Source organism: Dreissena polymorpha, chromosome 1, assembly GCF_020536995.1.
Source record: "Dreissena polymorpha isolate Duluth1 chromosome 1, UMN_Dpol_1.0, whole genome shotgun sequence".
Lineage (NCBI taxonomy): Eukaryota > Metazoa > Mollusca > Bivalvia > Myida > Dreissenidae > Dreissena > Dreissena polymorpha.
Window position 1 is genome coordinate 145,255,893 of NC_068355.1, and position 23,976 is coordinate 145,279,868.

General features: G+C 36.8%; 1 protein-coding gene across 1 annotated transcript in view; it reads left to right on the forward strand.

Moving 5' to 3' along the window:
• Positions 1-20,869, forward strand: part of LOC127854100 (CUE domain-containing protein 1-like) — a 42,177-nt gene extending 21,308 nt beyond the window's left edge. The window contains exons 3-10 of the mRNA XM_052389098.1: positions 466-709; positions 1,063-1,803; positions 2,853-3,057; positions 5,740-5,850; positions 7,929-8,051; positions 8,502-8,571; positions 12,657-12,774; positions 15,265-20,869. Coding sequence (XP_052245058.1) covers positions 466-709; positions 1,063-1,803; positions 2,853-3,057; positions 5,740-5,850; positions 7,929-8,051; positions 8,502-8,571; positions 12,657-12,774; positions 15,265-15,372 — 1,720 coding nt within the window. The 3' untranslated portion in view covers positions 15,373-20,869. The remainder of the gene's footprint in view (positions 1-465; positions 710-1,062; positions 1,804-2,852; positions 3,058-5,739; positions 5,851-7,928; positions 8,052-8,501; positions 8,572-12,656; positions 12,775-15,264) is intronic.
• The last annotated feature ends 3,107 nt before the right edge of the window (positions 20,870-23,976 follow it).

Here is a 23,976-nt window from a genome sequence, read left to right on the forward strand (position 1 = left end):
AAATAATTTCAGCATTCCATCGTCAATGTTTTTTGGGCCTGGAAATTATTGAAATTAAAATTATTTTTTTTTCTTGTAGACAGCAATATTGTTTATTTTGTGTCTGTAAAATTCTCTTAAAGCAATTTTACATGAATCCATTATTTCATGGAAGGAAAGTTTAATCTGTTTAATTGATTAAATAATTTAAAACTAAAAAGTTTATTTGAGCACTTCTTTGACTTTGGCTTATCAATTTGCATGGAAACAAATCCTAGACTTCAATTATTTAATTTGAATTTTATAAGTTTGAATTGACACAATTTATTTTAGTAAAAATAAAAAGATTGTTGACCAGAATAATACTTTGTAATAACACTTACTTGGAATAAACAGCGTAACTAAAAAAAAATCAAAGAACTTAAATTTCTCTTGTTTAGTCTTCATGTCTGTGATTCAGCATTTGTGTGTTTCTTATCTATTAAGGTCCCAAGATGCACGTCCTGGTCAACCTTCACGAGACTCTAGACGCAGTACAAGGCAGCTGGATTTTTTCCAGGCAATGTCAGACTTCCGAACCATGTTTCCAACCCTGGATGATGAAGTTATTGAGGCCGTGCTGAGAGCCAATGACGGCGCTGTGGATGCCACCATTGATCAGCTTCTCACTATGACTATTGACGAGGACACTAGCGTTGTTAAGCTGGCAGATTTTACTGAGACTGGCATGGTAAATTACTGAATCATTAAATGTTGGACTTCTTTCAATCATTGAATGTGTTTTTTATGTAGTCGGATAAAATAATCCCCATTTTTTCTTGCCAATTTTAAGAAATAATAGCCAGTTGGATAAAATAATCGCCATTGGCGATAATGTCTGGCAGCAGCATGAGCCCTGCAATGTTTTTAAAGGTTACAAAATCAATGTTACTTTCAAAAAAATGTTAAGACATTTTGAAAAGATAACAATGAAATACATGTACTTTTTTTCACAAAATGCTGATATACAGCACAGTTTGTTCTTGTAGTTTTTTAGTAGGATTGTGTTTACTAGTAGTTTAGCTAATGTTTTTTATTTTTCAGCCGAGAATGCTTCAGTATCAGGACCACCATGACACATCTCTATTGGCAACAGCTGCAATCTCCTCCACCGACTCCCCGCCCTCCTATTCAGAAGCCATAAAGAGTCCTGGCACCCAGGATGAAGTTTCCAGTATTTGGACTACCCCAATATCTGGCACCCAGTCTGCAACGAGTCGGAGCCGATTGCCTCTTGATTTGGATCTTGTGGACAGCGATGGCTTTGGTGCATTGCCTAAGATAAGTCCTGGTGGTTTAAAAAAAGGGGGCTCAGGAGTGGGGTGTTCCTCCTCTACTAGGGAGACTGTCAGTAAAAATATTGGTGCGCCCTGGCTGACTTCTGCAGATACGAACACAACTCGGAAGAAGGAATTTAGGAACTGGAACCCACCTATGCTTGGGAACTTACCTGATGACTTTCTGAGAATTATGTCACCTGAACAATCAACTACAAGTGGTGCAAAAACTTTAGGAGATGCTAGAACAAGTATGTTAGCATCTCCACTCGATTTATCATCATTGACTGATGCTCGACCAAAAACTCATAAATCTCGCAAAGGAGACAAGGTGTCGCGTTCTGTTAGTCTCTCAACCAAAGACACTAAAGACAAAGACTTGAAATGGAAAGGTATTGACAAGAAAAGCAAATCTGGTGATAAATTTTCCCGGTCATTAAGTGTAACAGAGGATAATGCTATCGCTAGACAAAGGGAAGCTACTTCTTCTTCTGGGAAACGTTCTGTGGTAAACAGTAATTTTTGTACCTTATTCATGATGAAGCCAAATAACTGAATTCTTCTTGGAAAAATTTTGATTGTTTGTATTGTTTCCTACCTAACTTTTTCTATCCCCGGCAGGGTGGTATATAGCTGTTGAACTGTCCGTCTGTCTGTCTGTCAGTCTGTCCGAAAAGTTTAACATGGCCCATAACTTTTGCATTATTGAAGATAGCAACTTGATATTTTGAGTGGTGAAAGGTCAAGGTCATCCTTCAAGGTCAAAGGTCAATTATATGGTTTCAAAGCGGCGCAATAGGGGGCATTGTATTTCTGACAAACACATCTCTTGTTAATCAAGACTTTTATAAGAAGTCTTATCTGAAATAATGAACTTGTGTATCACAATAAATAGAATTCTTTTGACACAAAAATGAACAGAGATAAGATTATTGTAGACATCATTTCAAAAAAAAAAATTTTGGCATGTGTATTTTTTAATTGAACTCCTTTTAATCATGTCTATAATACCAAGAATTGCTTATACTTTTACAATACATTTGTGTAAATTAGGTAGTTAACTAGTTGTTTTTTAATTGAATGAAGTGAATGAAGTAAAAGAAATGCAGTGTTCAATTGTTTGTAACCTTTTATAAAAAGACACTTAATTTTGAGTTCTTCAAGTATCTACTGAATTAGAAGCTATGGAATGTCAATTGCTGGATCCAAAATGGTACTGGAGTCGTTTTGATTTTAAGTAGTACAACTTGATTATTTTGAATCGAAATAATTGAAGTCTACTTATATCTGTAAAAGATATTGGGAAAAAAATCAGAGAGTTTTTACTTTCTTACTTCAAAAAAAATATTGTATGCTAATGCATATCTTGACATGAAATTCGGTATATTTTTTTAATAGAGATTACTCATAACTTCAATGATTTTTGAATAATGTATTTTATAAGACTTTGGACATAAATTGTTCAGGCACATCTTATTTCGTGTTGAGGAGACCAATCCAAATTGAAGAACACCATAACAAACAGTTCTTAAATTCATTTTCTCATTTTCCCTCTAGATAATTGAGACGCATGACTTTAGTAAAGGCATGCTGGCTGAGAAAATGAAGGAGAATGAGCGGCGCCGCAAAAAGACCTCTGCCAACATGGACCCAGAGCTTGCCCAGTACCTTGAGGATGAGCGGCTTGCACTGGCCCTCCAGAATTCAGAGTTCTTGCAGGAACTACGGGGCAATGAGGACTTCATGAAAACTCTACAGAAAGGTAATTATAATTTTTTTATGCCCCTAATAGGGTGGCATATAGCATTTGAACTGTCTGTCCGTTCGTCCGTCCGTCCGAAAACTTAAACATTTGCCATAACTTTTGCAATATTGAAGATAGTAACTTGATATTTGCCATGCATGTGTACATGTATCTCATGGAGCTGCTTATTTTGAGTGGTGAAAGATCAAGGTCATCCTTCAATGGCAAAAGTAAAAAGATACCATTCAAGGGAAGTAATAAGTTTAAAAGGGACATAATTTCTAAACCTGCCAAATGATATTGTAATTGTATTTCAAAGCAGCGCAATAGGGGGCATTATGTTTCTGACAAACACATCTCTTGTTTTTAGCTCACCTGAGCACAATGTGCTCATGGTGAGCTTTTGTGATCGCCTTTTGTCCGTCGTGCGTTGTGCTCTGTCAACATTTGCCTTGTTAACTCTCTAGAGGCCACATTTATTGTCTAATCTTCATGAAATATGGTCAGAAGATTGGTCTCAATGATATCTTGGATGAGTTCGAAAATGATAACGTTTGCTTGAAAAACATGGCTGCCAAGGGGCAGGGCATTTTTCCTTATATGGCTATATATGGCTATAGTAAAATCATGTTAACACTCTAGAGACCACATTTATTGTCCAATCTTCATGAAACTTGTTCAGAAGATTCATCCCAATAATATCTTGGATGAGTTTGAAAATGATGCCGGTTGGTTGAAAAACATGGCCGCCAGAGGGCGGGGCATTTTTGACGATGCTGCGAAGCGGCTCGTCTAAGTTATCATACTGTACCTTGAAAAAATTCTTCATAATGGCGACCTATGTAAAAGACCAAGCCAGTCTGATTGAGATAGCTTGATTTTTCTACCGTGCCCGGGATATGCTATATCAGTTGTTGTAGGCGATTTCTTTTATTAATTATAATTATACAAGCGATTTTGACCCATTTGGCGCTGACGTCATTTCAGAGAAAAACCAGGAAGAAGTTGACGTACTGTTTTGCACGATATTTTCTCGCAATTATTTTTCTAATCCACATACCTCGCTGATTATCATTGATAAAGGTAAAGGAAGCTCAGCTATTTAATGAAATCGTTAATTTTAAATCAGTTATATTCAATCCATTGTATGTTTATAGATCAATGAAACAACTATGCATTTTCTGTATTGTATTTGACATTTGCCGTACTTCTGTAATTTAATTGCGAATGAAAACGTGTATAATTCACGTTTAACGCGATCATGAGTGTAGAAAACGAATTATTTCGAACCTACCATTTGTAAACATTGTAGCGAGTATGGTATATAAACCGCATAATAGTGGGGCATTTTTCCTTATATGGCTATATAAGGCTATAGTAAAATCTTTTTAACACTCAAGAGGCCACATTTATAGTCCGATCTTCATGAAACTCGGTCAGAAGATTCATCCCAATAATATCTTGGACGAGTTCAAAAATGATGCCGGTTGGTTGAAAAACATGGCCACCACAGGGGCGGGGCTATTTTCCTTATATGGCTATAGTAAAACCTTGTTAACACTCTAGAGATCACATTTATTTTCCGATCATCATGAAACTTGAACAGAAGATTTGTCCCAATTATATCTTGGATGAGTTCGAAAATGGTTTTGGTTGCTTTTAAAACATGGCCACCAGGGGAGGGGCATTTTTCGTATATGGCTAGATATGGCTATAGTAAAACCTTGTTAACACTCTAGAGGCCACATTTATTGTCCAATCTTCATGAAATTTGGTCAGAAGATTTGTCTCAATGATATCTTGGATGAGTTTGAAAATAATTATGTTTGATTGAAAAACATGGCCACTGGGGAGGGGCATTTTTCCTTATATCATGGCTAAAGTAAAACTTTGTTTTCACTCTGGAGGCCACATTTATTTTCCGATCTTCATGAAACTTGGTCAGAAGATTTGTCCCAATAATATCTTGTTATCTCAGGTGAGAGACTTTGGGCCTTTCTGACTCACTTGGTTTATGTTTCAAGGAATAATTGATACATTTTTTTCTCTCATTTTTTTTTCCACTTTTTGTTTGACTAGGTCAGTCTACTATAAACTCATGTTATCTGAATGATTGTTTTTCTAAGCTGGCGCTCAGCTCATTAGGATGAGCACACTGTTTATATTTTAACAGTGTATTGGTCATAAGTGGTAAGAGTTTCCAAACTGTTTCTACACTGTCACAAAAATAACAAAAATACCTCCCAAAAGGGTGGGTTCCAAGAGGAAAAAACAGGACTTATAAGTTATAAGTGCAGATGAGTAATCATTTAGATTTGATGGAGGTTGCATTTAATAGGTCAAGCAGCCAAGAATTCTTTGACATTTTTTTTCTCAAAATTTTCCTAAAAATCCGTCCGAAAACTTTAACATAGCAACTTAATATTTGGCATGCATGTGTATCTCATGGAGCTGCACATTAAGAGTGGTGAAAGGTCAAGGTCATCCATCAAGGTCAAAGGTAAAAAAAATCCAAGGGAAGTAACAAGCTTTAAAGGAAGATATTTTTTTTTATATCATTTGGCAGGTACAGATCATTTTCACAAGGGAAGTAATATTTTTAAAAGCAATATAATAATAATAAAATATTTATTTTAAAGCGGCACAGTAGGAGGGCACTGTGTTTCTGACAAACACATTTCTGTGTTTTAAATTTAACAGAGGCAGGTGATAGCCGTGGCAGAAATTCCTCAGTTGCTCCCAGTTTGAATGCAGTGCCACCAGCACCTGTTTCAGCACCTGTGGCAGCCCCCGTGAGACCTCCAGAAGATGGTATCTAACTTAGACAGAGTGGACACATATTTTCATGACCATCTTTCTGGTATCAATAATCTTGTTCATACAATGTTGAAAGATTGAGGCCAATGGAAACTCTTACAAATAAACTGCTTACTCAATGGCTGGGCAATCAACATACGTAGGTCTGGGCAAAAAAAGTCAGTTTCTATCCCTACTGTCTATATATATATATATATATCTTCAAAGGAAATTTTAATTGAGACTATGAAAATTAATTAATTAATACAATGTTTCTGTGTTTATTTTCATATTATTTTCATATTTTTAGCTCATCTATTTTTTGAAAAAAAATTAGGAGCTATTGTCATCACCTTGGCGTCGGCGTCGGCGTCAGCGTCGTTACTGCGTCGGCGTCGGCGTCCGGTTACGTTTTGCGTTTAGGTCCACTTTTCTCAGAAAGTATCAATGCTATTGCATTCAAACTTGGTACACTTACTTACTATCATGAGGGGACTGGGCAGGCAAAGTTAGATAACTCTGGCGTGCATTTTGACTGAATTATGTGCCCTTTTTATACTTAGAAAATTGAAAATTTTGGTTAAGTTTTGCGTTTAGGTCCATTTTATTCCTTAAGTATCAAAGCTATTGCTTTCATACTTGCAACACTTACTAACTACCGTAAGGGGACTGTGCAGGCAAAGTTATGTAACTCTGACTGGCATTTGGACGGAATTATGGGCCCTTTATACTTAGAAAATTGAAAGTTTGGTTAAGTTTTGTGTTTTGGTCCACTTTACCCCTAAAGTATCATAGATATTGCTATCATACTTGGAACACTCGCAAACTATCATAAGGGTACAGTTAAAGGACAAGTTGCATAACTCTGGATGTTATTTTTACGGAATTATGGCCCTTTTTTGACTTAGTAACTTTGAATATATGGTTAAATTTTGTGTTTCGATCCACTTTACTTCTTAAGTATCAAGGCTATTGCTTTCAAACTTCAAATACTTTCATGCTATCATGAGGTTACTGTACCTGGCAAGTTGAATTTTCCCATGACCTTTGAATGACCTTGACTCTCAAGGTCAAATTATTAAATTTCTCTAAAATTGCCATAACTTCTTTATTTATGATTAGATTTGATTGATACTTTGACAAAACTACTCTTACCTGACATACCACAATAGACTCCACCCAAACCATCGCCCGTGCCCCCCCCCAACCCCCCCCCCCCCCCCCCAAACCCCCCCCCCCCTATTTTTTTTTTTTTTTTTTTTTTTTTTTTAAGATCATCTCACAAATGACCACCACACCCTCACACTATACCCCCCCACCCCACCCCCTCCCCAATTTTTTTTTTAAACGGTTAAAAAAACAAAACTATTTATTTTGATTATCTTATGTTTGAAATACCGTCCAACCATCGCACCCAAGAATCCCCCCCCACCCCCCCCTCCCCCCACCCGAATCCCCCCCCTTATTTTTTTTTTTTTTTTTTTTTTTTTAAGATCATCTCACAAATTACCACCACACTCTCACACTATACCCCCCCCACCTCACCCCCCCCCCCCCCCCCCATTTTTTTTTATGAAACGGTTAAAAAACACAAATATTTATTTTTATTATTTTATGTTTGAAATACCGTCCAACCATCGCACCCAAGAATCCCCCCCCCCCCCCCCCCCCCCCCCCAATTTTTTTTTTCCTTTTTTTCGCATTTTTGGAAGAAAATGTAATAAATGTCCACACCCCCACACAATGCACCGCTCTTCACTCCACCCCTCCCTCCTTTGTGATTGAAAATGAGAGTCCCTTCACCTTTAAAAAGAAAATAGATGAGCGGTCTGCACCCGCAAGGCGGTGCTCTTGTTAAATTATATTTTAGAAAAAAGGCAACCAGATATAGTTTATTTGTACTTCTTTGGCTTTATATACAAAGTGTTATTTACAAATTAAGTAAGAAACAGTGCGATACACAACTTTTCTTAAAATCACTACAAGCAGTTTCAAACATATTTGCAAAATAAATAATTCATTTTAATTCAAAATTGTATACCGATATTATTTTTCTGATCACATTTTTTTAGATAAAATGTGTTATGTTTCAGTTCACCAAGGCTATGGTGATGACAGTGATCGCACTTTAGATGCTTTCCCATTCAGCAAGCCCATGGAGACAGCAAAGGATGATGACATCGAGTTACAGAGACAGCTACAGGGAATGGGCAAAGGTATGGGAGATAGTGTCATATGTATTGAAACACAATTCTCAAACACGTACATGTTTTTGATGAGTCAAACCTTACAAAGGCAGACATTAGCAATCTTAGTTATGTTTTTTTATAGAAACACATGGACATGCCTCTCTTTCAAAAATCAAGTTACTTGACAAGTCTAAACATGCCTTTATGTACCTATTTGTGACAAACACATATCATGGCTGAACATGCTTTCATGTACCTATTTGTGACAAACACATATCATGGCTGAACATGCTTTCATGTACCTATATGTGACATACCCATGCTTTTATAAATAGGTTTATGACAAACATATACAAGCTGAGCATGCTGTCATTTACCTATTTGTGACATACATGCTTTAATGTCAACTTTGGCAAGTGAGTGGCATTTAAACGTTACATTAGCTAGGTTTTAATTTATTAATGTTCATCTTTTCAGCTTCAAGAAAACAATTTGCCTCACTTGCCAAGAAGTTTTTTAAACGGAAGAAGAAGACATCAAGACAGTTGTAAGTAGATAACCCAGCTGTTATACATTTTATCAAGATCATTTAACAAAAAAAACTAGGCCTGCTGCTGCACATATACCGGTATTAGCTAACATTAAGCTGGCATGCTAATGGTAAGTATTACGTCATTGTTAACAATTTTGATTTAAAGTTTTGCATGATTGACAAGTTATTGGCCAATTATTATAAACATTTACACAATGTCTTTAAGGGGCCACAAAATAACACATGCAAATGTTTCGGCTTCACTTCAAAATATGGCGACCATATCTTAAAAGAAAAATATGTCAAAAAACTTTTTTTCCTTATCCTATGTTTAGATTTGTAAATTATTTAAAAAACACTTAGACAAACAGGATTGTTATGATACAAATATTAATTCCCTTCAAGAGTCCGGTGAAGTGTGGTGAAAACATAAAAAAAAAATGAACATTTAAATGCGCATTAGATAAGCTGTTGGTGGTGACATCTTACCTTATTATTATGTTTTTTTTAAGTGGATTTGAAAATGAAAGAGTGTAAATTTATATTTTATCTCCATTAAAACTATATCTTGTAATCTGTTTCATCAATCAAGGAATTTGAATGATTATAAAGTAATTTTTGTCAGTCTGAACCGATGATTTGTAGTAAATGTCCCAGTATTAAAATTTTCAGTCACTTCTTCTTGTTGTCCCCTACCGGTGAAACCGGAGGGGACTTATGGCTTGCGCTCCGTGTGTCAGTCTGTCTGTCAGTTTGTCAGTCCGTCACGCTTTTCTGGATCCTGCGATAACTTAAAAAGTTCTTCACATTTTTTCATGAAACTTTAAACATGGATTATGCATGTAAATTCATTTTGTTCCTACGTCAAAAATTGTGGTTGCTATGGCAACAAATGTAAAAAAAAAAATAATTAATAAATAAAAAAAATTACTGACAATGGTGGAGTTTCACCGGTAGGGGACCATATTGCTTGGCAATCTCTTGTTATATCTGCAGTATAACTATATCTTGTGATACACCATATTAATTTTTTAAAGGCTAAATTACATGAGCGGTAATAATGACGATTTCAAAAGCATACAACACTATATACGGGTATATTATCGCTTTTTTTTTCACCAATTTAATTGAAACTTTAAATATGCCGTCTACATGAAGTTGAGATGTGTTTTTCTTTTGTTTCATGCTCATTGATCCACATATTATTGAGTTATTTGCCCTTAAACATATTGTACATAGTGCCGGAGATAAGTCATGCTGTTGACAAAGCACTTGTGGGGGGTTGACCATATCAGTGGGCTGCTCGATTGCTCTCAGTTCTCTGCTCATCAATATGAAACTTTATAGCTATGTTGTCAATATAAAGTAGAAGTTCAAGAATGTATGCATCTATAATGAATATCTTTGTTTCTGTTTCTTGGACTCAACATGAAGCTTGCCCCCTCCATGGTAAATCTATACTGAATCTCTTTGTTTCTGGTACACAGACTCAATGAGAAGCTCGCACCCTCCATGATGAATCTATACTGAATCTCTTTGTTTCTGGTACGCAGACTCAATGAGAAGCTTGCACCCGCCATGATGAATTTATACTGAATATCTTTGTTTCTGGTACGCAGACTCAATGAGAAGCTCGCACCCTCCATGATGAATCTATACTGAATCTCTTTGTTTCTGGTACGCAGACTCAATGAGAAGCTCGCACCCTCCATGATGAATCTATACTGAATCTCTTTGTTTCTGGTACGCAGACTCAATGAGAAGCTCGCACCCTCCATGATGAATCTATACTGAATCTCTTTGTTTCTGGTACGCAGACTCAATGAAAAGCTCGCACCCTCCATGATGAATCTATACTGAATATCTTTGTTTCTGGTAAGCAGACTCAATGAGAAGCTTGCACCCGCCATGATGAATCTATACTGAATCTCTTTCTTTCTGGTATGCAGACCCAATGAGAAGCTAGCACCTTCCATGATGAATCTATACTGAATCTCTTTGTTTCTGGTACGCAGACTGCTGACTCAATGAGAAGCTCGCACCCTCCATGATGAATCTATACTGAATCTCTTTGTTTCTGGTATGCAGACTCAATGAGAAGCTCGCACCTTCCATGATGAATCTATACTGAATCTCTTTGTTTTTGGTACACAGACTCAATAAGAAGCACGCACCCTCCATGATGAATCTATACTGAATATCTTTCTTTCTGGTACGCAGACTCAATGAGAAGCTCGCACCCTCCATGATGAATCTATACTGAATATCTTTGATTCTGGTACGCAGACTCAATGAGAAGCTCGCACCCTCCATGATGAATCCATACTTAATCTCTTTGTTTCTGGTACGCAGACTCAATGAGAAGCTCGCACCCTCCATGATGAATCCATACTTAATCTCTTTGTTTCTGGTACGCAGACTCAATGAGAAGCTCGCACCCTCCATGATGAATCCAAACTTAATCTCTTTGTTTCTGGTACGCAGACTCAATGAGAAGCTCGCACCCTCCATGATGAATCCATACTGAATCTCTTTGTTTCTGGTACGCAGAATCAATGAGAAGCTCGCACACTCCATGATGACTCTATACTGAATATCTTTGTTTCTGGTATGCAGACTCAATGAGAAGCTCGCACCCTCCATGATGAATCTATACTGAATATCTTTGTTTCTGGTATGCAGACCCAATGAGAAGCTAGCACCTTCCATGATGAATCTATACTGTCCAACCTGCCCGAGCGACCGCTTGTTAATAGCGACCAACAGTCAATAATGACCCCACCGATTTCCTCCCGAAGGATTTCACTATATATTGAACCTGCGAATAAAGCCCACCTGCGAACAAAGACTAAAGACCGCCCTTTTACATTCCCAAAAGTCCATTTTGATAGCTTACAACGACCACTGCAATCCTAAAAATCAACGATTTCGCAACTTTCAAAAAACAAAATGGCCGCCAAGACGCTGTGTAGTCACGTGATACACATCTTACCAGTGGACTCGTCGGTGGCTATGAGGATATTGGCAAGTGACAGTTTATTGCACTCGATAGCAGTTGTTGTTTTTTTTAACATGCGTTGCTAACTGGTAGTCGCCTGCTTCTTTTATGCAATTGACGGTTTGTCAAAAGTGTAAAAATTTGCCTTTGTATTTAAGTGACTCGCGATTAATGTACTAATTGCCGAAAATATCAAAGACAAGTTTGGGGCTTTCATCAACTCATTAAAGAAATTAACGGTTTCATATGAATTATGATGCCTTATATACAAGCATTTTGATAGTCATTCCCTTCTTAATTTTCTCCGTGATAAGACGTGCATAGATTATAGAAAAGTAAATTGTCAGTTCAAGTTTACCATCATGGCTTCCAAGCGTAAGTTCTTGACGTTGGAAGAATGCGTTAAGGTCATTAGTTTGTTAGGTAAACGACACAGTTGTAGACGAGTGGCTAGTGATCTTGGTGTAGACAAAACTCAAATCCAGAACATTCTGAATTACATGTACATATACATGTATGTCAATAGTTATTTATACATGTATATGATAAATGTAATAAATAATAAAATCATAAGGGAATGGAAATAATAAATATAAAATCAAACCTGTGTTTTCAATCCTTTATTTCATTATACATGCATAAGTATTCAAACATTAAAACAATAGAGCACATACATAGATAAGGTACCTGTTAAAAAACTACTAGCATATTTTGCAAAGTTTCAATCGACCCTGGGAATAAAGACCACCTGTGAACAAAGACCACAACGACCAAATCCCTTGAGTGGTCTTTATTGACAGGTTAGACTGTACTGAATATCTTTGTTTCTGGTATGCAAACTCAATGAGAAGCTCGCACCCTCCATGATGAATCTATACTGAATCTCTTTGTTTCTGGTACGCAGACTCAATGAGAAGCTCGCACCCTCCATGATGAATCTATACTGAATCTCTTTGTTTCTGGTACGCAGACTCAATGAGAAGCTCGCACCCTCCATGATGAATCTATACTGAATCTCTTTGTTTCTGGTACGCAGACTCAATGAGAAGCTCGCACCTTCCATGATGAATCTATACTGAATATCTTTGTTTCTGGTAAGCAGACTCAATGAGAAGCTCGCACCCTCTATGATGAATCTCTTGGAGGATGAGGATGATGAGGAGGAGGACTTACAGACAGACAGACGCTACCAGTCCAGCCCACCTACCATCGAACCACTGGTGAGTGGAAAATAATTGTTTTATTTTATTGTTTAGCCGTTTTATATCCTTGTTTCAAATGTCTTATGGGAACACCTGCAGCTAGCGGCAATCAAAGGAAAGTGATGTCCTCTCAATAATGGAAACGGTTGAAATCAGCACATGATGAAATTAAGTGATTGTGTTTATTGGAATTATATTTTGGCCAAGTTCCATAATCAGTGAGATACATGTAGCTTGAAGCTATTCTTAATTATGGTCCTTAAATTAACAAAAAGAGTCAAATTAATCACTTCTGATCAAACTTGTGAAATTGGATGATTGAGAAACATGATAATGTTTGTGGGCAATGTTTTTGCCCAAGTTTGATAACAAGTTAGATTGCATTAAAAAAAAAGATATTGAACAAATTAAGTTTTACCTCAACTTGTTTCATTATCAAACTTGTTCACCATGTTTGATGGCTTACAATCTTGGCCAACTATGATAAATGGCCTTAAGCACTTCTGAACAACAACCCATGAATAAGCCAAAGTTTGGTTAATGTATGTTTTCCCTCTTGAACTTTAATTGCTTTAATCTTATAATCATCAAACATGATCAAAATAACCCCGATCTTTACACTGGAACATTTTGTGAAAAGTTGCCTCTCTTGTTTTCTACTGTTCTTATCCCATTTTTACCATTTTAGAGTGTTCTGCTGCTGTCAAGTTGTCCTCTACTGTTTTCTTTATAGCCATGATTAGTTGCTTTTAAACATGTAGTTTGATTGGATCTAATGTTATGTTTCAGTTAAGTTCTACTTTTTTTTGCTAGCTAAGCTTGATACTTTATATACTTTGTGTTGAACTAAATGAGGCCATAAATGCAAAATTGTCTTGCGCCATAGGCGGTCAGTATATGTGCAGACTATCTTGCCCGTTAGCATTGTCTGGAGCTACCATGTCGGCTAATGAGACCAGAAATCCTTGCATTACTTTATAGTGGACAGTGTAGCTCCTGAAACTACAAGATTGCGCAGGCTACTCTTGGGCTAGGCCAGCCTGCATAAGACATAAGACCCATTTTGTCAGCTCAAATGTCATGTTTGTATTTTGGTTAAGCCAAGTGTATATCCTTAACCTTTAGATTATTTGAGCCGCGTTCTGAGAAAACTGGGCTTAATGCATGTGCATAAAGTGTCGTCCCAGATTAGGCTGTGCAGTCTGCACAGGCTAATCAGGGACGACACTTTCCGCTTTAATGGTATTTTTCGTTTAAAGGAAGTCCCTTTTTACTGGAAAATCTAGTTTAAGCCAAAAGTGTCGTCCCTGATTAGCCTGTGTGGACTGCATAGGCTAATCTGGGACGACACTTTACGCACAAACATAATGCCCAGTTTTCTTAGAACAAGACACATTTGGTCAAGATTTGATTGTTTACCTGTCTGCTTCTTGGCAGTTTTATCATCTAGTGTTTTTTTATCCCCCGCCATAGGCGGAGGGATATTGTTTTGGCATTGTCCATCAGTCCTTCTTTCCGTCCGTCCGTTCAGAGCCATATCTTGGAAGTGCTTTGGCGGATTTAATTGACACTTGGTATGAGTATATATATGGAGGATGATGCACGCCAAATGTCATTGTACTCCATCTGTTAATAACGGAGTTATGGCCCTTTGTATCTTGAAAAAATGCTTTTTTAAATGTCAAATATAACACTTTTGTGTCCAGAAGCATATCGGGGGGGGGGGGGGGGGGATATTAATTCAACGAATTTGCTTGTTTTTATGCCCCTCTTCAAAGAAGATGGGGTATGTTGTTTTGCACATGTCGGTAGGTCGGTCAGTCCGTCTGCCCACCAGATGGTTTCCGGATGATAACTCAAGAACACTTAGGCCTCAGATCATAAAACTTCATAGGTACATTACTCATGACTGGTAGATGACCCCTATTGATTTTGAGGTCACTAGGTCAAAGGTCAAGGTCACAGTTACTCGAAATAGTAAAACGGTTTCCGGATGATAACTCAAGACCCTTAAGCCTAGGATCATGAAACTTCATAGGTACATTGATCATGACTCCCAGATGACCCCTATTGATTTTCAGGTCACTAGGTCAAAGGTCAAGGTCACAATGACTCGAAACAGAAAAATGGTTTCCGGATGATAACTCAAGAACGCTTACGCCTAGGATCATGAAACTTCATAGGTACATTGATCATGACTCGCAGATGACCCCTATTGATTTTCAGGTCACGAGGTCAAAGGTCAAGGTCACGGTGACTCGACACAGTAAAATGGTTTTCTGATGATGACTCAAGAAAGCTTACACCTAGGATCATCAAACTTCATAGGTACACAGATCATGACTGGCAGATGACCCCTATTGATTTTCAAGTCACTAGGTCAAAGGTCAAGTTCACAGTGACAAAAAACGTATTCACACAATGGCTGCCACTACAACTGACAGCCCATATGGGGGGCATGCATGTTTTACAAACAGCCCTTGTTTTAAAGTTTGTTTTCCATTTCAGCCAAGTACGCTTATTGGTGTACCAGCCCACAAAACAGTTCAGAGACCGCCCTACAACCCAGGTGGTGTGGTCACTTATTTTGACAACTCACGTGTGGACATGGTGTGAATGAGGAGACACTTACAATAATGAATAATAAACAAATATTTATGCCCCCCTTCGAAGAAGAGGGGGTATATTGCTTTGTTTAATGTCGGTCTGTCGGTCGGTCTGTCAGTCCACCAGGTGGTTGCAGACGATATCTCAAGAATGCTTGGGCCTAGGATCATGAAACTTCATAGGTACATTGATCATGACTCGCAGATGAACCCTATTGATTTTGAGGTCACTAGGTCAAAGGTCAAGGTCACGGTGACCCGAAATAGTAAAATGGTTTTTGAATGATAACTCAAGAACCCATACGCCTAGGATCATGAAACTTCATGGGTAGATTGATCATGACTTGCAGATGACCCCTATTGATTTTGACGTCACAAGGTCAAAGGTCAAGGTCACGGTGACCCGAAATAGTAAAATGGTTTCCGGATAATAACTCAAAAATGCATACGCCTAGGATCATGAAACTTCATGGGTAGATTGATCATGACTCGCAGATGACCCCTATTGATTTTGAGGTCACTAGGTCAAAGGTCAAGGTCACGGTGACCCGAAATAGTAAAATGGTTTTCGGATGATAACTCAAGAACGCATATGCCTAGGATCATGAAACTTCACAGGTAGATTGATCATGACTCACAGATGACCCCTATTGATTTTGAGGTCACAAGGTCAAAGGTCAAGGTCACGGTGACCCGAAATAGTTAAATGATTTTCGGATGACAACTCAAGAATGCTTTTGCCTATGATCATGACACTTCATAGGTACATTGACTCGCAGATGACCCCTATTGATTTTCAGGTCACTAAGTCAAAGGTCAAGGTCACAGTGACAAAAAACGTATTCACACGATGGCTGCCACTACAACAGACAGCCCGTATGGGGGGCATGCATGTTTTACAAACAGCCCTTGTTGTATTTTGTTTTTTAATGTAAGGTTTATGGGTACCTTGCACTGTTTTCCTACAGTTTTTGTATTTCATTTGTGCAAACCTTAATTTTATGGTATATTAAAAAAAGCTTGCAATACCAAATTATTTTGTTACAATATAAACATGTCAATAATTGTCTCATTCATAAGCAGAAAAATCATCAATAATTGACACCCTTCAGATAATGTTTATGACATGTTTTCATGCCCCCATCATTTGCTGATGTAGACAGGCATTATTTGGATTGGCCTGTCCATTATTGTTTCAAAGCTTTGATACTTGCATGAATGTTATTTATGAAGACTCGTGACAACCAAATCACCTGACCTGATTTATATCTTGACGTTGACCTTTTTTGGACTTGGACTTATTAATGATGTCCAATTTCTTGGTTAACTCTTTCAGTGCGGGAACCGAATTTTGAAGGCCTTTGCAAACAGTTTTGATCCAGATGAGATGCCACAGAACGTGGCATCTCATCAGGATCCAAACTGTTTGCTATTCTGATAGTATTCTTTGAAAAAAATCGAAGAAACTGCTAATTTTAGAAATTCAGCAGACAACATTTTAGCAGACGACAAATTTCCCAGCATGCAAAGGGTTAAAAGAAAATGACAGGTTCATCCTATCATAAATACCACATGCTCCAAAGCTTTGAGATTTTCAATATATACTGCAACACGGTTGACTCCCCGTACTTGAGGAATATTTACTTGCGTCTAGAAACCATCTTCATATATCAGATAAATGATTTAAAGGTCATTCATATGTAACTTAACTTTATTGGACAATTGCCTTTTTATGACTAAAAACCTTTTTAACTGCTGTAGAAACAAATCCAACACCACTGTCCGCCGTTGTTGTTTATGTTTTCGCCTGTTAGATTCGCGGTAAATAGGTTAAACAGCACCAATATTAAATTAAACATGAATAATCAAAGCTCTAACACTTTACACTTTTCGAAGTAACAATAAATAACGTATATAACAATTTAAATATATGGAATTTAAGACATCAAAAATAAAATAAATAGCACAATTATTTTCAAGCACTGTCGTATTTTTTAGTTACGACAATTAATTGATAAAAATTTTCAAATATTGTTTAAGTCTGAGTTTTACGACATTTTATTACCAAAAATTGATTCCAACCTGTAGCGAGAGATTTTTTCTATCAGATTTGACAAGTAGGTCACACAGATTGGTTTTTAAACAAAATCCAGAGGGCACTTATGAAAAACCGCGGGTCAACCCGACCCACGAGTTTACCGGGTTGGATGTTTTTTTATAAACATTATCAACACTCCCACTTAACCTGATCTCATTTTTACCGTGACATTGACCAACTCTTTGACTTGGGATTTTTCTGAAGATCGGAATTCCTAGTTAACCAAAACTGGCAGTTTGATCAACAATACACAGTACACTATTTCAGAATGGAATTGACCTTATTTTGGACCACAACTTATTAAAAATGTTTCCATTAATTCCCACTGACAAGGCTCCAGCAGGTGGACACATGTATTAGTTGAACGCAGCATCTTGTTTTATCATACCGCTGCATTGATGTCTGCCAGATGTAATGTTGCTTGGCAAGCCTCGCCGTTATATTATTCTAAGCCTTGCCTGATATATTACAAAAAGATCAGGCATTGACCTGTTATTCTCTATGTATTGCAGCGCATAGCAAACTTAAAATACCATTAATAAGTATAAACCATGATCTCTTACTGAAGGTTTTCTTCGTTTGCTATTTGAAGTTTTGAGTCACATTTTTGCTAGATGCCAATTTTATTTGCAAAATGGATAGCTGTCTGTCAGTCACTAAGGCTATTGCATCCTGTTCATTATAACATTTATTTACACCAACTTAAATTGTAATTTTAGTTTATTTCCATTTTTCTATGCGAGGTAAATGTTACAATAAATCATCATGTAAAAATGATTTTTGTGCTGTATGTGGCAAACTTAGCTCCAGCCCAGCATGCACATAAGCACTGTCTGGTCATGAGCTACCCTGTCTGCTTAAGAGACTATGAAACCTTGCGTGACTTGATAGACTGCGCTGATGCGTACGTCACAAGACCCATCTTCTCATGATGCAGCTCATCTCATACACCAAACACACTGTTACTGTTGAATTTATATTTAACTGCACATTAGCCTTGCACATTTTCCAACATTTTGGTAAAAGACATGATGTAAATAAATACAGCTGCCATATTGATAATAACCTATAAATACAACACAACTTTTTGTGAGTGAATGTTCAAATAATAAGTTAACCTGTGTGTCTATTTCTATGCATGGTCCATTTTGTGAGTCAAGAAAGTAATGATGCAATAGGTTTTTCGAATGTATTTGTAATTGTAAATCAAAGTGTATTTGGTTGTTCCTGAGGTTGCTTTATCAAAAATTGTTGTACTGATTGTAATAATGTTTTAATATTATAGAATGAACATTTTAAGCATTTCATAAACTTAAAATGCCTAGTGGCAAGTGTATGGTTTAAGTCAGTAATACACAACAAGTGCCTAGTTGATGTGTATGGTTAATTATAATAGACAAAGTTGAAATTTTTGTGTAATACAATTTGTAATTAGTTAATATCTTTATAGGGACAATTTATTTGTGTTATAATCTTGGTTTGAACAATATGATATTAAAGACCTCCTTATTCCAATAAGCAGTAATTTGCCATGATCTTACTAAAATAACATAGGATGATCTACTTATATATTGCTGCACAGAAAAAGTGGATGATCAGGTTTTTAAGAAGTTTTGTTCCTTATTCCACTTTAAGCTATTTCTGATGTTTGTATCTGTTTTACAATAACTAACATTGTTAGTTCCAGACATTCTGTGAAAATCTCACTATTTTTTCAGATGTCAGTGTTCATAGTTCACTTCAGTATTTAAATTTTGATGTTTTATCAAAAGAATATTTTGGTATTGATGAGGTTCAAAACAGTTGTTGATGTATTTTGATAAATGTGTTACCCCATTGAGTCAATGAATATTTTCATTATTGCATGATAAAAAATGCAAGCAAGTTTGGTAGTTAATATTGTACACTTGAGGTATATTTGTTTGTTTTGTTAAAGATTTGTTGTTACTTAAGGATGATCCAGCTCTCAGGTTGCACTTTGAATTAAATTTGAAGATTTTAACATTGTTAAGATATATTTGATACTCTTATTTGTTATTTTGTTTTTAAATATAGGGCACTTTCATAATGTATTTTAGTGGGCTTGATTAGTTGTACACATGCTGTTTTGGTAAAAAAGCTTTCATGTTTAGGATTGTCAGTGTAGATTGAGACTTTTTCCTGCCTAAAGTGCATGTCCATAAGAATCCTGAGCTTTACTTGTGTGACCTTCCATAAACTTGACTTATGATTCAGTCATATTAGGTAAATCACCAATCTGATTGGTTGCTCTTTATGGCTCAAACATGTGTTATTTGAGCTTATTATGTTTTGTTAGCTATAAAAACATGACCTTTGTCTGTAATTAAAATGACGATTAATTAACGAATTTGCAAGAAGGTAGACAAATGGAAAAGAACAATGCAAAGCCTGATTTTCAGATGCACTGTGTATGATATGTTTTTTCTGCATTTTTATGCTCCCGGTAGGGTGGCATATAGCAGTTGAACTGTCCGTCAGTATATCAGTATGTGTGTATGTCAGTCTGTCCGTCCGTCCGAGAAAAAAAACTTGAGCGTTGGCCATAACTTTTGCATTATTGAAGATAGAAACTTGATATTTGGCATGCATGTGTATCTCATGAAGCTGCACATTTTGAGTGGTGGAAGTTTACGGTCAAGGTCATCCTTCAAGGTCCAAGGTCAAAAAAATAATAATTTCAAAGCGGCATTTTCATAAAGCTGCACATTTTGAGTGGTGGGAGTTCAAGGGCAAGGTCATCCTTCAAGGTCAAAGGTAAAAAAAAAATATTCAAAGCGGCGTTCTCATGAAGCTGCACATTTTGAGTGGTGGAAGATCAAGGTCAAGGTCATCCTTCAAGGTCAAAGGACAAAAAAAATCAAAGCGGTGCAATAGAGGGCATTGTGTTCTGACGAACACATCTCTTGTTATTTATCTTAGACCAAATGCAAATATATTACTGAGAACTATCAAACAATGAACATCTACTTGGAGTTTGAAACATTATTCAAAATTTGTTATTTAATGACTCAACAGTGAGAATGCAAATTTTTGATTCTCATATGATTTGATCATCATTAATTTATCTCAAGAACGAAAGCAAGTTTTAGTGATATGGTGAGTTTGGATTTATTCTAAATGTTTGACTTAAATGCAACATACATGTATTGTACCATTTTAATTATTCTCAGCTCTTTCACCATTAGAATCGACTCCTTATTTTAAGGTGTTTAATTGTAATGTTAAATATTATAAACTTATACAAAATGTTTTAATCATTAAAAGATGAATCTGTTTTAGCATGAATTGTTTTTGTATTGTGTATATGATACGCTTAAAGATTTATGGTATAGAATATTAGCATAGAAAACACTTTTCATAAATCAAAGAATAAAAATTGATAAAAGTTCTTGCCTTGTTAAAGAGTTTCTGTCCTGTGTATGACAAAATGTAGTAAAAGACCTTTGAAGTAATATAATGTTTAAATATAAAGCTCTACAGTCAGTGTTACATATTTTCATTATTATGTCCCCCAGTCTTTACGGGGGGACATGTTGTTTTTGCACTGTCTGTTGGTTTGTTTGCGTCAAACTTTAACATTGGCCATAACTTTTGCAATATTGAAGATAGCATCTTGATATTTGGCATGCATGTGTATCTCATGAAGCTGCACATTTTGAATTGTGAAAGGTCAAGGTCAACCTTCAAGGTCAAAGGTCAAACAGGGGGTTTTCAGCGCTATATGAGCCTCCGGAAAACGAAGGCATTCCCAAAGCAAACGGACCCGATCCCAAACCGAAATTTAAAAAAAAATTCCTAATTTCCCAAAAAATAAATAATATATATATATATATTATTTTATTTTTTAGAAAGAAGTGTCTTATGACTTATGATTATTAAATTATTAACGTTCCAATTTGTCCAGCTTATGTGTATCATATCAACAAGCACTGCTGTGGTTGAGCGAGGATTCAGCACCATGAACATGCTGTGCTCCCCATTACGCAGCACGTTCACACAAACCAAACTTACTCATCTGATGTTTACCTGCATTGAAGGTCTAGACCTGAATGACAAAACATTGGAGGAGCTGTGTGATGCTTTCAAAAACAGAAAGCAGAGAAAAATTATGCTGTAACTTGGTTGACTAACCAGTGTTTGTTTAGGTAAAAAATATCTGCTATAAGGTTTTGACTGAACAGTTCTTATCTCAGAGTGTAACTGTAACTGAAAAACAAAATTGCAGTACTTATATAAACGTTGAACATGCCCAAAATTGCATGCGTTTCCCAAAATAGGAAGAAAAACACCTGTCAAATACATGGACTTTTGCAATATTGAAGATAGCAACTTGATATTTTGCATGCATGTGTATCTCATGGAACTGCACATTTTGAGTGCTGAAAGGTGAAGGTCATCCTTCAAGGTCAAATCCACCGTTTTCCCGGAAATATCTTTCTTCGTAATACGAAGTGCTATACCATTAAACGGCCAAACAATTTTTCGTTTATGAAAACCAAGTGAACAGAAGATAAATGCAAAAAGCTGAAGAACTCTCCTCTCACGCATGGCATTTTTCTGTTTTCGAAGTTCCATCTGTTAACAAATTATCGCCGTACCCAGCGCGAACAACGGAACATATGTTCTAAAAATACGGGTCCGAGTTTTTAAAATGGTTTGGAAGCAAAAGAGAAGCTGCTCACTGTGGAATTCCTTCGAGTCTCAGGTGAGCCGCATATGTTCATTGTCTTTCTGTTATGATACATTTACATTTCTTTAAACAGCTTTAACGTTTATGTATATCGAACATTATTCATGTGTATCTGTTAATCGCCAACATGACTCGTGAACCATCTGATACACGGCCCTTGATCACGGGCGCCACCCCTTTTTGCGATGCATGAATACATGAGCCAATGCTACTTCCGAGGTTGCGTTCAGGACCGGATGGTTTTTAATGTCACGGATAATTCAAAAGAGTGAGAAGGCATTATATGTTTTTGTTTTTTTTAGCTCACCTGAGCAAAACATTTTTCCTTATATGGCTATAGTAAAATCTTGTTAACACTCTCGAGGCCACATTTATTGTCTGATCTTCATGAAACTTGGAAAGAAGATTCATCCCAATAATATCTTGGACAAGTTCGAAAATGATGCAGGTTGATTGAAAAACATGCCCGCCAGGGGGCGGGGCATTTTTCCTTATATGGCTATAGTAAAACCTTGTTAACACTCTAGAGGCCACATTTATTTTTCGATCTTCATGAAACTTGCTCAGAAGATTTGTCCCACTGATATCTTTGATGAGTTCAAAAATGGTAACCTTTGCTCGAAAAACATGGCTGCCAAGGGGCGGGGCATTTTTCCTTATATGGCTATATATGGCTATAGTAAAATCTTGTTAACACTCTAGAGGCCATATTTATTGTCCAATCTTAATGAAACTTGGTCAGAATATTCATCCCAATAATATCTTGGACGAGTTCGAAAATGATGCCAATTGGTTGAAAAACATGGTCGCCAGGGGGCGGGGCATTTTTCCTTATTTGGCTATAGTAAAACCTTGTTAACACTCTAGAGGCCACATTTATTTCCAATCTTGATGAAATATGGTCAGAAGATTTGTCTTAATGATAACTTTGATGAGTTTGAAAATGGTTGCGTTTGCTTGAATAACATGGCCGCCAAGGGGCGGGGCATTTTTCCGTATATGACTATATAAGGCTATAATAAAATCTTGTTAACACTCTAGAGGCCACATTTATAATCCGATCTTCATGAAACTCGGTCAGAAGATTCATCCCAATAATATTTTGGACGAGTTCAAAAATGATGCCGGTTGGTTGAAAAACATGGCCACCACAGGGGCGGGGCTATTTTCCTTATATGGCTATAGTAAAACCTTGTAAACACTCTAGAGGTCACATTTATTTTCCGATCATCATGAAACTTGGTCAGAAGATTTGTCCCAATGATATCTTGGATGAGTTCTAAAATGGTTTGGGTTGCTTTAAAAACATGGCCACGAGGGGCGGGGCATTTTTCCTTATATCGCTACTGTATATGGCTATATTTAAACCTTGTTAACACTCTAGAGGCCACATTTATTGTCCAATCTTCATGAAATTTGGTCAGAAGATTGGTCTCAATAATATCTTGGATGAGTTCGAAAATAATTATGTTTGCTTGAAAAAAATGGCTTCTAGGGGGCGGGGCATTTTTCCTTATATGGCTATGGTAAAATCTTGTTAACACTCTAGAGGCCACATTAACTGTCCGATCTTCATGAAACTTGGTCAGAAGATTCATCCCGATAATATCTTGGATGAGTTCAAAAATGATGCCGGTTGGTTGAAAAACATGGCTGCCAGGGGGCGGGGCGTTTTTCCTTATATGGCTATAGTAAAACCTTGTTAACACTCTAGAGGTCACATTTATTTCCCGATCTTCGTGAAACTTGGTTAGAAGATTTGCCCCAATAATATCTTGTTATTTCAGGTGAGCGACTTTGGGCCT